The following is a 15,276-nucleotide window of genomic DNA, read 5'->3' on the forward strand; positions in this document are numbered from 1 at the left end:
GCATTGTATTTATATACGGTGAACGGCATTTACATATACAGAGATAGACGCGAGGAAAAAATGATTGTCTCTGGTGTAGATTTTGCCACGTGATTGCGACAATTGCGCAGTTATTGGGTAGCTGTTGTATTGTTTTAGCGAGATTTTGGAATTTAATGGATTTTAATTTAAATTTATATCATTTCAAATTTGCAAAAATAATAAATACAGGAACTACAACTGTTATTTCTTTATTGATATGTTTCTTGTAGCTTTTGGTGTTTTGTGGTCTTTTAATTAAGATACCAATTATAATTTTAAACTGCATGCTACTCTTGATAGCAGAAATAGATATTATACACTGTGTACCAAAAAGTGTACAACAAATATGATCGATCTTGTGATTTTTGATGAAATAATGATTTTCTTTTCGATCACAATAATTTCGGGATTCTTTCAATAGGTACATATATTTGTTTTGGTTTATGCAGAGTCTCAAATAAGTGCAAATATTTTTAGAAATAGTATATTTCGACCCCAGAAACACGATTATGAAGTTTTTCGCGATTTTTTTTTATTTTTGGCTATTTTTTTAGTTTTTAGTTAGAAAACATAATTCCTGATAATATGGCAACATAGGTAGTAGCTGAAATTTACAAGAAAGAAAATCCAGAAAAAATCCAATGGTCCTCAAAATTTTAGCAAAAAATCATTTCTTTTTGGAAATTTTCAAAGTAAAATAACCGGATTATTTTGGATTTATTTGAAACATGAGAGAATATGATTCTTTTATCGAGAATTACAAGCCCTGAAAATATTTGCACTTATTTAAGACTCATCCTGCACAGGGTCGTGCAACAGTGCGTCGGGCATCTTTAGCTCCTATAATAAAAAATTGCGGTTAGCGGTTTTTGAGTTATCGTGTTACAGAGAGACAGACGGACTTCATCCTTCCCGTACTTTTTACTTTTTTACCCTTGATTTTTGTGAAAGTTAAATGTTAAACACTTGGCAAAACCAAGCAAAGCATAGTTACACCAAATCTTATTCAAATCGGAATAACGGTTTTAAAATACTTTAAAAAATGTTTTTAGTTTTTTAAAGTTTCATACCCCCTTAACGGACGAACGAAGTACTTTTGTATAGAAGTAAATTGTGTCGAATGAACTTATTTTGTTTCCAAAACTATGTCCACGAAATTTTGGGACACCCTGTATGCACGAATACCTATAAAAACGCATTTTTGAAGACTATCAATAATAAATGAGTACAATTAAATCAATTCTACTTCCCAATAATTATGAATTGAGTTCAAGAGAGTTCATTGGTTTCAAATGAACTAGGTAAATATTGCATCATTTTAATGTTACTACAGTAACCACATAGTGTTATTTTACATTTTCATTCATTTCAGGAAGGTTACTGTCATGGACACACATACTACTATATTTTTCAAAAACTTCATTAATAACTGGGAAATTATGTTCTACAACATATTGTTTAAACATAAACACATTTTAAACGTGTTAAATAATTTAATATCCAATAATTTTAATTATAGAAATTTGTTTATCCTCTGCAAATTTATTTAATAACATTTGTTTGTTTAATTTTATTAATTATAATAGTATCGACATATTAATATAAAATAATAGTCTAGATATAGCCAATCATTATACCGTATGATCGATAAAAAAACGGCATCCAGTTGGCTTGGAAATGAAACAATTGATAGCATTCCCCATACAATTTTACATACAAAATGACAGCGATCTTCATTTCATAGACACCACTGAGGCCGATTTTTTTCTTCGATCATATTGTATCAGCTACTATACTAAAAAATGTTAAGGATCGATTATTTCAATAACATATTTATATTGTTTAAAATACTATATTTATTTTTATAAATCTGGTGAGTGGCAAACTTCATGTACAGGTAAGTGAGAAATATCTTTCAAGCATATAACCTTGACTTTCGTGTCAGGTACATAAAATAATAGTTTTTAGTACAATTATTATAGTTATCTAATTTACTTCTATCTTTTTTGCAAGTACTGTACAAAGTAATTTTGTAACCGTAATTTGTTCATATTAATTTAGTTTATTTACTAACTAATATAAAAATGCACTATTTGTTTACGTATCTCTTTTATTTTTAATTTTTTAAATACTAATTTTCTAATAATATCATAAAATGGAAAAAAACGGCGTCAAAAACGGCTGGGAAATGACAACCGTTGATAATTTTGGCGAGGTCAAGCCCTAGAAGTCAATTAGTTAGCCTATACTTTTCGTTATTTTTTAATGGCGCTTGCTGCCAAAGTTGAAATTTATTTTTATATTGAGCAAAAATGATTTTTAAATGGTGTAGTTTAAAATTCCAATTTTTTTTTGAAAATTAAGTATTTATGTATCTGGAACCGTTCTATCGTTGATTGAAGAAATAAGAAGATGCGTAACCTAATGGGCGATTTTGTGGTACAAAACCTGTCCGAGATGTAGCTGGCGTTACCGTCAGCCTGTCCGAGAATTCCGAGATTTAGTTTAGGTCTGCGCCGCTGCGCGCTGATCGTTTACAGCGCAGCAGATAAAGAATACTGTATCGTAGTTCTGCTTTCATTCGACAGAGTGAGTGGCTGCCGGAGACAGTGTTGCCAGTACGTTAATAATAGGAATCATTAAACAGTTTAATACAATATTATATGATTAAACAAAGAACGGCGTCAAAGTTGGCTTGGGAATGAAGATCGTTGTTATTTCATATGTAAAATATTATGGTAAATGTCAATAATCGTCATTAACTAAACGAATTTTTTTGATCATGCGACATATTCAGTACCTATAAAAGAATTTTATTTTTGTTGTTTATTCTATGATTATAAGTTCTTTGTCAATCATGTTAGAGACCAATCACGTTAGAGTTTTTGACCCAAACACAAATGAATTAACACCCTTCAAATAACCACGCTAACCAACCTGATTGGTCCAGAGCCAGTACTGGGAATACCCAAATGTATGGCCCGTAGTGCACTAAAACTCTGGATCGGGGAAAAGCAGAATGTTCACTGGAGAAACAGACAAGGCACAGGCACAGCAAGGCTTTTATCCATGGACCTAGCTCTAAAACCGCAAAAGAACTGATAATGCTTAGCAGGAATAAATTGCGGATTACAACAGGCCTCTTGACAGGACACATGGTTGTCAAGTGTTACCTGAACGAGCTCAACCCGTATCAAGGAAGTCTTTGCTGCAGACTCTGCGATAAAGATCCTGAAACAGGGGAGCACATAATATGTCATTGCGAGGCTCTGGATCGCAAGCGATACTTTTTTATTTGGGAAAGCTAGGCTAGAACTGGAGGAACTATGCTCCCAGCCTATCAAGAACCTGTATAAGTTAGTGCAGGGAACAGGGATAGGAGAATAGGTGCAGATATAGAAACACAATAGGCATCACAGGTCGCAGTATTTCCAGCAGAGGACGGCCCCTTGTTGTGAAAAAAAACCTGATTGGTCAAGCTGAATAGTTGCCTGCTGGAGCTAGACACTTCTCTATTGTTCTCAGGTTGGCCACCCGACACAATGAGATTATTTTCTTTGTTTTCTCTGTCTGCAAAAAAATATATCATGAATAATACCGAAGTGAATAATAAGAAACTAATATTACATAACTACTGAACCTGACGAAAATGAATCTTATAAAATATTGATTAAATATATTTTTTTATTTATAAAATATTTCCGTCACGCATGACCGGTTCACGCATTCGATTGTCAAGGCCGAATCTGCAGAAACAAGACACAAATTCGACCCTGATTGATTTTTTATTATTTTACAAGATCTCGTTATAAAACAAAAGTAACTTTTGAAGTATTGGGTATAAATAGTCAGCATCACTTCTAAAGTTCATTCCGTTGATAATTGTTTCAGACATTCAGAAACACAACTACTATGTAGTATTTATAATTATACCTTGAATAAAGGAAAGATATGTAATCATTGTCTATTTCAATATTATGCAAATATGAATTGTAATATCCATTGTCCCTATAGAATAATACTGATATATTGAATTTTCTTGCTTTCATAGATCTCAGTTTCTGTAGTAGTCCAGTGAATGAAGGTTGAAACACACTTTTGAGGTGGATTGTGTTCCTTTTGGGCAGTAATTTTAAAAGGGGGAAATTGTAACACCGTGCTCGGTCAGCTTTGGCCGATAAATCAGTTTTTTGCAAGTATCTGCCAAAATATGCAATTTACAATTTTTTGTTTAATAATTCGACTAAAATTTAATATTTTTTGACGATTCAAAGTTCATTTAAAAGGTAGAATCAGCAGCTAGTACATTTTGAAACTTGTTTGAATTTTGTCATATTTCATGATAATAAAAATCCTGGCCCAAACATTTCTTGACCCAAAAATTTTCAGATTTTTGCAAACTTATTCATATTTTCACTAATAATAGCTTATTTGTCAAGATTTGTTTACAGTCTTTTTTTGACATTTTGTTCTTAAAGTCTCTTTAACCAACAAGAAGTATTTGTTTTATCACAATTTTGTGCGGGTGCCAGATATCAGAAACATTGTCATACACAATTTGATAAATCATGTTCCACAGCTTTGTATCCTTATTTACTAGACTATAAGAACTATACAAAAGTATACATATTAATATTTTTCTTTTATTAAAATAATAAACATGAGGTTATTCTAATTTATATACAGGGTTATCCAACTTAAGATTAGCTTTCTCTCATTAACTAAACATAAACAATTATTTCCTGAAAAAAGCTTGGGAATTTAGCCACTAAAAGAAAAGTCTAAAATACAGGGTGGTCCGAACTGTATCGGAAACTTTGGCAGCATATTCTGCAGATAAAAATAAGTAGAAAAGTTCATATAAATGTATGTCCTAAAATGCTTAGTTTCGGAGATACAGGGTGTAGAAATTTCATTTTTATTTCGATTTTTTCCAAATAATTTTTTATAATAAACGTCAATATTTCGATGAAAAGTTGTGTCTAGGAGTTTCTTGATATGAGACATTTGATTTTGATGTCACTATGACTCCTACTTGTCATCATCATTGACATAAATTAAACAAGTCTACTAAATAGTAAATAGTTATTAGACTCAGGGCCGTAATAGGGGGGGGGGGGAAGTAAAAAAAAACAACTTGACCTTTTTTATGCCAAATACGGTATGATCGTGTAAAACTTGGAAAATAAGTTTGTTATAATAATGCTTTTATTTATTCACTATTCTAATAAAAATATGCTTTCCTTCAGAAACTCTCTATTTATTTATCTAGTAATGCTAAAACACTCTATATGAAAGTCGATTAGAGAAAATAGTATGATTCATTGGCAAGCCATGTAAATATTTGTGATCAGGTAAAATTTTGATGTAAGAGGAGGCTTAGCTTGCACGGGCGCGGCAGGTCAGTCAGTCGTTGATAGGCCCGCCGGCTGTGTAGTGTTGTGTTTTGTCACAGAGCTGACAAATGGAGGTTGCGAGTCTTTTGACTAATATAGTTGCAAGTCGTTTGACTGTAAGCCAACGGGGTCGTTTGACCACGGTAAGAAAACCTCTTGTGACGTCTTGCCTTCGAGTTGGTCTTGAGAGTTTGAGGTCTCCATAATGTCTTCTCGATTGACGATGCGGCGTTGGGATGGTGAGCCACCCAAATAGCTTATTCGATTGGGATGCTAATCTGTTTAGCGGCAGAATTGCGTCCGGGGGAAGCCCCTATACTATTTCAGGTGACACTAGCTAGTTGTTGAAGATTATTAACCAATAGATCCGAATAATATTTGAATTAGATGGAAGATATGGAATGTGATATATTGAATAGAATATCAGTGATGTCAGTGGCTAGGGGGCGGAGTACCCCCGGGTGAGTCTTACTATTTAACTATCAATTTTATCCAGATCAGTAAATGTTTGTTTTGTTATTTTCATGTACAATGAGAGAGTGCTCGCCGATGACCAACTAAATGGATATTTGAGGTGAATTTGCATTGTGAGACCGGGTTGAGTAAGCCCCAAAAATAACCGATTTTACAATCGAAAAAAAACGGCGTCAGCGATGGTTATGAAATGACGATCGATGACATTTCCCATTAATTAAGAGTACTGAATTGAAATTTTTATTTGATTTTTTGATTTTTAGTAATTTTAGTTAGTTAAAAATTATATTCTATTTTTTTTATTACGATTAGTAGCTTGGTAGGTAGATTTTGCCAACCGCATTTGGAACCAACTGGCTCGACTTTGGGGGGGGGGGGGTAGATCCCCATCGCACCCACCCCCCCCCCTTGGGCCCGGCCCTGATTACACTGAAATCATAAATTTGAAATGTTTTTGTGCAAAAAGTTCAACAGAAACTTTTCATCATTTTTTCGCAGAAAAATTTATGACTAATTTGAAAAAATAAAAATTTCCCAAATTTATTATTTCAGTCAAATAACTATCTACTGAACGTGTTTATTTTTTTGTCAATAATGACATGTATTGACTATTTCCATTCTAAATATCTTAAGAACTCATGGAAATGTTTATTTTTTCACTGAATAGTTTTATACAGGCACGGACGAAAAGTTATTACTATTCAAAACAGTTAAAACACATGTAGGTGGCGCCCCCTGCAGATAGGAGTCATATTGATATGAAAATCAAATTTCTCCTGTCAAAAAACTCCCAGATACCAATTTTCATCAAAATATTGACGTTATTCCGGAAATTATTTGGAAAAAATCGAAATAAAAATGAAACTTCTACACCCTGTATCTCCGAAACTAAGCATTTTAGGACATACATTTATACAAACTTTTTCACTTATTTTTATCTGCAGAATATGCTGCCGAAGTTTGCGGAATACACTTCGGACCACCCTGTACAGGGTGGCGCCTTTCATACGCTCCAAGGAGAACGGTAGTTTATATCGAAATGAAATTTTGGCAGCATATATGTAGATTCACTGAAAGCATTTTATAAAAATATATAGAATTATACAGGGTGTCCCCAAAAAAAGTCACACATCAAAGTTGTGTTTTTTCTAATGGAACACCCTATATATTAATTGATTTTCGGATTCTAGGAAAAAAATAAAAGTGAGTTTTATTGAAGAAGCACATACCTAAAATCTAAAGATTTTGACATATTTCACACTTTGTGAAAATGAAGAGTAAATTTCAAATTTAGATAACAGCTACCCAAATTTTAGTTGACCTTGTATAGCCTAATATTTAATTACAGTATTAAAAGTTATTGTTTGATGGAAGACATTATTTTGTCAAACCCCAACCGTTTTTACTGCAAAATACAAGTGTTTAAAGGGAGTGTCTTTCCGCCACTCGGTGGCTCATGTACCGCGTCCCGTGTCATTAATCATGCCGCAATGTTCCCGTTTGCTCCTGGGGGAACATTCTACGGTCCCTGGACCCGGTGATTGATTGCGGTGGCTCCTCCAACTCTCGCTCAATTCTGGAGTGGGAAAAGTTCGGGTGGTGGGAGGTAGAGCGTTTTATACGCTCCCGTTCAATGGTCGCACTCCGTCATCTCAGAGCTCATAGGCGTAGGTTTGGAGAAATATTAATGTTCCTTAAATGTTCGAATTAAAGAACATAAAAATTATTTAAGAAAGGGAGATTTTCACAAATCTAAGATTTGTCAGCATTAATGGGACACAGGGCACAGAATAAATTTTAATAGCGCCAAAATTATAATGAAAGAAGAGATAGCCTCTAAAAGAAAAGTAAAAGATGCTTTTTTAATACAATCTAATAAAAATAGATGTATTGTTCATGCATCTGTAGATGTTAATGATGTATGGCAATCGCTTCTTTGATTTTAAAGAACATAACATAAATAAACATACGTAAAAATTAAAAATAATCATACAGAAAGTTTGTGATTTTCTGGTTTTACCTTATTAAGTAGTTGTTATCAGGTAGTAATTGTTAATTTTGAAGTTTAACTTGATATAATGTCATTTTAACAGAACGTCAACGGTTTTTGTAGACGTATCTGTTTTAAACAAAAATAAAGTGTTCTCGAATAGTTCAGTTTAAATGTTTTAAATAGTTTTCTATTCTTTGTATTTTTTTTTGCTTCCGACGACGGAAAGAGATAAACTTTTCGAAACGTTAAGCATTTTTTTGTTCGTTAGGCAAATTTATATATCTGTAAACCTAACCAGTTTGGATTAACGCATATGTGTTTACAAAAAATAACTATTTTATTTTTTAGATTTTCTTGCGGTAAAATACCCATATAGGATTTTTTAGAGAGATGAATCCGCCTCATATGTAGAGGGAAATTAAAATAACTTTGGTTGCACATCATAATACGACCACCAGCAAACTCCATAAGACGCCGCATGGTACTAAACGACTCTGTACTGTATTATTAATAATAGGTTATAAAAAAAATTACAAAAAGTATAAAAATAACCAAAGTGCAGTTTTGCGAAATAGGGTAGTAAGAAAAGTTTAAAATTAGTATTCTATACGTTTATATTTGTATACATAATTTTAGTACAAAATTATTTATAAAAAATATGATACATTTAGCATAAAATTTTGTATAAGCACGCCCCTGTAAAAGTTTTTATCGCTACTATACCGAATAGGGAGAAAATACACTAAGTAGTTTGTCAAAAATAATAGGTCCATATAAGTTACAACCATTTTTCTACACGACTGGGACGGGTCTCAATTTTTCGCTTCCATTAAACAGACTCATTTTTGTTTTTATTTAACTTACTCTCTCCACTTATACCACCCTGGCTACTTTTCATACTATAAGTTTTACCACTGACTTCGTCTTCTAGTTTCGGAAACACCAACTTGAAGTATCGCACTTCCTTGCCATTTGTTTTTTTCAATTCCAGGTTCTCAACTGACGGGTTTTGCGGTACGTCCCAGTGAAATACTAAAGATATTGTGTCTTTCGATATGACATTCTTAACAAAAATACTTTTAGTTGATGAAGACATTGATTTGGATCGAGTGATGTCGAACTCGGCTGAACTTTCAAACACGTCGCTCGGTAGTAAAGAGCCATTGGGTGAATTCTCGGCGTGATATTTGAGGAATCTCACTATGAAGGCGGAATCTGAAAGAAAATTTTTAATAACAAAATTAAGAGTTAATATAAAAGGGTACACAATAAAGCTTGATTTTCGAGCATTTTCACGATATTAATTTTATTGGTTGAATTTAAAGATTTCGATTGGTTAGAAAATTACGCAGTTTTTAAATTTATTGCATTTTCATGCCTCCGTTCTTCGGATATATGATTTTGTTGTGATTGGTGTCATTTTATATTTCAATTCCATAACGAGAGAGATTTCGCTGTTTTACTTATAGTCTATATAGTCTAAGAGCTGGCAACGTTTTCGAGAAAGTATTTTAAGACGCCTGGCTCTTTGATATATCTTTTACTATGCTCTCTGGAACAGCATCCGCCCCGTCTGGCTGCCGATACCCCTTGCGTTCACTACTGCGCATCGGAAGAAGATCCTATATTTTTTTGTTAATTTAGTCCTATAAATTCTAATATCTATTGAATATAAATCGAACATGTCTCCATAGCGCAGTGAGTAGAGTTTCCGATCAGACTTTTTTATTTTATTTTCGTTTATATTCCGATAGTAAAGTATTAAATAATTCTGGTAATTAAAAAAAAAACAAATATTTAATAGGTACTTTACTATCAGAATATAAACGAAAATAAAATAAAAAAGTCTTTGCCCTGAGCCGGATTCGAACTCTGAATCATCGGTTCGTGGTCACTCACTAGAAACTCTACGCACTGCGCTATGGAGACATGTTCGATTTATATTCAATACTAGAATTAAAAGGACTAATAAAAATATAGCATCTTCTTTCAATGCGCAGTAGGGAACGCAACATTTACCGGCAGCCAGACGGGCCGCATGCTGTTTTAGAGAGCATAGTAAAAGATATATCACAGACGTCATAAAAAAATGTTTTTCCGACGTTGCTATACTCTGTTTTTTTTTTCTCAGGTAATATTTCGACAGACGATGACAGAAGAAAAGCAGATGACGTCCCATACCAATCTATTTATTTTACTAAAAAAAGTTTCTAATCATTTTTAAGTTATCTATGGATGGGTTTAAATATAAATCCGTCATACGTCGTGTCTTGTTGTTTTTAACCAGTTTTATTGGTTTATTTAAAAAATGACAGATCGTATTTCAATTTTCTTGGTTTGACGGAACGATGAACGACAAACGGACGCCGATGCGTATGAACTCGCTTTTAGATTTTTGTCATTTTTGACGCTTGTCAAAGTCTTGCCAAATTATAGGTTATAATTTTGTGTCAACTTTTGTTAAATACCCTGCGTTTTGGAAGATGATGCATTTTGATTCGTATTATTACGTGTGTTTTGTGTCTTTTGAAGTCAAGTGGAGGAAAAATCGAGTGAAAATTAACTGTAGACCCAGAGCACAGTTTATGGTTAATACTCACTGCCCAGGCAGAAAGTCTTATACACCAATGAAGTTGCCATTTATAAAGTTTGTATACCATTTCGTCGTAGATAAGTGCATCTCGTATATGGTAGAAGGATCAAACTAAACACATACTAAAAACTGGAGTAGCTGTAAAATATCGACATCACACGATAGGTAAATAATGGATTTTAGTACTGCAGAAAAATAATGTCAAAAGGTACTGGTTTAAAAAAAATTAAGATTAAAGTTAATTAATCAACCTTTAAGGTATAAAATTTGGTAGGTGTTATTATTAATAAAATAGTTTGTTTTATTTACCTATGTTGTTTTATTTATTCCTGTGGAATATTACAAATTTGTATTTGTACATAAGTTATATTGATAAATATAATCATAAATGCGGGTAGTTTCATAAAGCTTGAAAGTAAATAATAGTTCTTTTTTATATTTTTTTGGTATGTAGTGTCTTGTTCTTGTTTGTTTTGTATTAACACATACCGTTTTTATTAAATAAAATAACTCGATTACATTTTTTCAGTTTTATACAGTTTTTTTCACAATATTTTGAAGTAATCACTTGTCATCTTGTCAATCAAATTTTAAATATTTCCCGCTATGCGTTCCAGTTGTACCAACTTATTTCTTTGTAAAATAAAATAAACTAGTTTGAAATTAAAATGACAGACACATCTATCACTGTCAAGGATCTTCTCATACTTAGTTTCTCGTTGGACAGACTATAGCTCTCGTACTAATAAGGGATAACAACGTTAGCAAGAATTTAAGAATCATTTTATCATCTAGGTGTATCTTTTCTCAATAGTTTGTTTTTTTATTCATCTCAATAACTTTTCAATGACAGTAACGTTACAAAAATAGTAGATACTATTTTATAAATGTGTTGATGAGGACCCAAAATGAATGCTAAAATTGCTGTAGATCATCTGTAGATCGTAACTGTCTTATTTAAAAGCGAATATCTCCAATAAAAATAAAGATATTGAGATGAATAAAAAAACAAACTATCAGAGAAAAGATGTACCTAGTACTATGATCTTCCCTGACTCCTTGGGCAAATTTTATATCAAGTTGGATATAACTGAAGTAACTGAATGGCTCCTAGTACATTCTCAAATTTTTAAATATACAGGGTGGTCTAAACTTTATTCCGGAAGCTTCGGCATCATATTCTGCAGCTAAAAATAAGTAAAAAAGTTCGTATAAATGTATGTCCTAAAATACTTAGTTTCGGAGATACAGGGTGTAGATTTTTCATTTTTATTTCGATTTTTTTCAAATAATTTTTGATGTAACGTCAATATTTGGATGAAAATTGGTATCTGGGTTTTTTTTGACATGAAAAATTTGATTTTGATGTCAATATGACTCCTATTTGTAGGGGGCGCCACCTACATATATTTTAACTGTTTTGAAGACTAATAACTTTTCGTCCACACCTGTATAAAACTACTGAGTGTAAAATTATACATTTCCGTGATTTTTTACGTAAAAAATGTCTCTTAGTAAAAATCTCTACGAGCAACCGTTTTCAAGATATTTAAAATGGGAATAGTCAATACATGTCATTATTGACAAAAAATAAACACACTGAGTAGATAGAGTTAATTGACTAAAATTTTCGAAATTTTTTATAAACTTTTATTTTTTTCTGCGGAAAAATGATGATAAAATAGTTTCTGTTGAAGTTTTGGCACGAAAACATTTCAGGTTTATGATTTCAGTCTAATAACTGTTAGTTAACATGTTTAATTTATGTTTGCAGTTGTTGATAATTTCGACTCCAAATATCTCGAGAACCATTACTTGGTAGCGATTTTTACCAAGAGACCTTCTTTACGTAAAAAACGTCGTTAATTTACATTTTTTTGCCCACTAATTTTATACAGGTACGGACGAAAAGTTATTACTCTTCAAACCAGTTAAAAAATATGTAGGGGGCGCCCTCTACAAGTAGTAGTCATATTGACATCAAAATAAAATTTCTCATGTCAAAAAACTTCCAGACACCAATTTTCATCCAAATATTGACGTTACTTCATAAATTATTAAGAAAAAATTGAAAATAAATATGAAACTTGTACACCCTGTATCTCCGAAACTAAGCATTTTAAGACATACATTTATATGAACTTTTTACCTATTTTTATCTGCTGAATATGCTGACGAAATTTCCGGAATACAGTTCGAACCACCCTGTATATTATTAAGCCCAGCATATTATTCAGTCCAAGTAGATTATGAATTATTTTGTAAATGATCAATGGTGTATACTATTTAATATAAAAATAATATAACCAATGTAATATGTAAATTTTTCTATCCACTCTTAATCGCAAATCTTACCTGAAAATGTCTCTAAATGATTAAAAATAATTGTGGTGAAACACATCTGGATCATCGTGTTTATGCTTTTACAAAACCGCTCGTTCCTGCACGGTATATCGACCTTAAAGGTTTTGGGGCACTTGGTATTAGTGGAAGTCTTGCAAATACAAGGTTTCGCAAAATTTTCGGAAAGCTCTACCGGGATAGAATCAGCAACACTGTTCGTTTTCAACGTTGACGACGTTTTAAACAGCACGCAAAAATCACCTATTTCTTCATGGCAAAAGAACACGTAAAAAGACTTTTCACCTTGTGAAAGAAAACAGAAGTTAATGACAACGGAGCTTTCCCCTAAAATTAAACAAATATATACTTTAGTAAAACTAAATGATATTCACTCAGTGATGGGCGGTGGCAAATAAAATTTGTGTATATACCTGGTATATACCCAGAAGGTCTCGGGTATATACCCATGGAGGAATATTGTAGATATATTCCTGGTATATGCGGATATATTCCTGCTATTATAACGGGTATTTATAAAACAAGGGTATTTACACTTAAATTGCATCATCGGCGTTGTGCTGTCGTGTTTTTGATAGAATTTATTATACAAGGTGGTCCTGGTATGACAAGGTGGTCCAAACTGTATTCCGGAAACTTCGGCAACACATCCTGCAGATAAAAATAAGTAACAAAATTCATACATTTATATCCTAAAATGCTTAGTTTCGAAGATAAAGGCCAAAGGGTGTAGAATTTTCATTTTTATTTCGATTTTTTACTAAATAATTTTTGAAGTAACGTCAATATTTGGATGAAAATTGGTGTCTGTGAGTTTTTTGACATGAGAAAGGTACGGACGAAAAGTTACTACCCTTCACACCAGTTAAAAAATATGTAGGTGGCGCCCTCTACACGTAGGAGTTATATTTATATCAAAATCAAATTTCTTATGTCAAAAAACTCCCAGATACCAATTCTCATCCAAATATTGACATTACTTCAGAAATTGAAAAAAAATGAAATTTCTACCCCTGCATCTCCGAAACTAGGCATTTTAGGACATACATATTTATACGAACTTTTTTACTTATTTTTGTATGCAGAATATGCTGCCGAAGTTTCCGGAATACAGTTCGGACCACCCTGTATATCAGGGTGAGTCTTAAATAAATGCAAATATCTTTAGGGTTAATATATTTCGACCCCAAAAACAAGATTGAGTTTTTTTTTTCAAAAAAAATGAAAATTGGGAATTTTTTGAAATTTTTTTTGGAAATTTGTTTAGTTTTTAGTTAAAAAACGTAATTTCTTGATAATATGGCAATATAGGTAGTAGATTAAATTTACAAGAAACAAAGTCCAGAAAAAGATCCAGTTGTTCTCAAAATTTTAACAAAAAATCACTTTGTTTTGGAAATATTCATAATGAAATAACTGGGTTATTTTGGATTAATTTGAAAAACGGCAGAAAGAAAATGTTTTTTTTATCGAGATCTACCAACCATGAGAATATTTGCACTTATTTAAGACTCACCCTGTATATGATAAAATTATTGCTACTGTGCATCCTTTTGATACGCATTCTTTAACCAATTGGTGGTTTTCTGGCCATTTATTCTTAGATATTTACATTATTATACCGGGTGTTGCATCGTCGGACGGGACATAGGAAATTCCATGTAAATTTTAATGCGGTCAATTATTGGCTTCCCTAATTATTTTAGAGAATAATTCTATTTAGGTTTATTAAAACCCACATTCAAAAGAATAACTTTAGATATTTTTGATGAGCTCGTTTACGAGTTATCGCCGATTTCTTTTTAAATATTTCTTCTTTCTTATGGCCCTGTATTTACTTATGAGCACCAGTCAAGGTAAAAGATAACTGTCAAATGAAGTTGTCATTTCACAAATTTACCTATTTAGTGCTTTATTATTATTGAAAACTCATTCCTACATCGGAAATTTTAAAGATGTATTTATAAATACAAATTAATATGAATTAAAGTAAAATAAAGTAATCAATTACAAGGTTAATTATAGTATTATTACAATATTCAATAACTTATCAAGACAGTTATCTTTTACCTTGACTGGTGCTCATAAGTAAATACAGGGCCATAAGAAAGGAGAAAGATTTAAAAAGGAATCGGCGATAACTCGTAAACGGGCTAATCAAAAATATCTAAAGTTATTCTTTTGAATGTGGGTTTTAGTGCTCTTCAATAAACCTAAATAGAATTATTCTCTAAAATAATTAGGGAAGCCAATAATTGACACCATTAAAATTTACATGGGATTTCCTATGTCCCGCTCGACGATGCCAACACCCGGTATATTGTTATTTACAGAATTTACCCAAATTCAATATACCCTATACTATTACTGGTAAATACACTGTATTTACCCAGATTTCATTATATTATGGTGTTTGCCCATCACTGTATACACTGATT

The 15,276-nt window shown here is 32.2% G+C and overlaps 1 protein-coding gene across 3 annotated transcripts in view; it reads right to left on the reverse strand.

Annotated features, from left to right (window-relative positions):
- Window positions 1-8,486: 8,486 nt before the first annotated feature.
- Window positions 8,487-15,276, reverse strand: part of LOC115875385 — a 48,931-nt gene continuing 42,141 nt past the window's right edge. For all 3 annotated transcript variants that reach the window (XM_030890816.1, XM_030890815.1, XM_030890814.1), the window contains exons 24-25: window positions 12,833-13,165; window positions 8,487-9,099 (exon numbers count right to left, since the gene is read on the reverse strand). In XM_030890816.1, the coding sequence (XP_030746676.1) occupies window positions 8,714-9,099; window positions 12,833-13,165 (719 nt within the window). In that variant the 3' untranslated portion in view covers window positions 8,487-8,713. The remainder of the gene's footprint in view (window positions 9,100-12,832; window positions 13,166-15,276) is intronic.

This window comes from Sitophilus oryzae, unplaced genomic scaffold, assembly GCF_002938485.1.
Source record: "Sitophilus oryzae breed Bouriz unplaced genomic scaffold, Soryzae_2.0 scaffold_1385_pilon_pilon, whole genome shotgun sequence".
Taxonomy (NCBI): Eukaryota; Metazoa; Arthropoda; class Insecta; order Coleoptera; family Curculionidae; genus Sitophilus; species Sitophilus oryzae.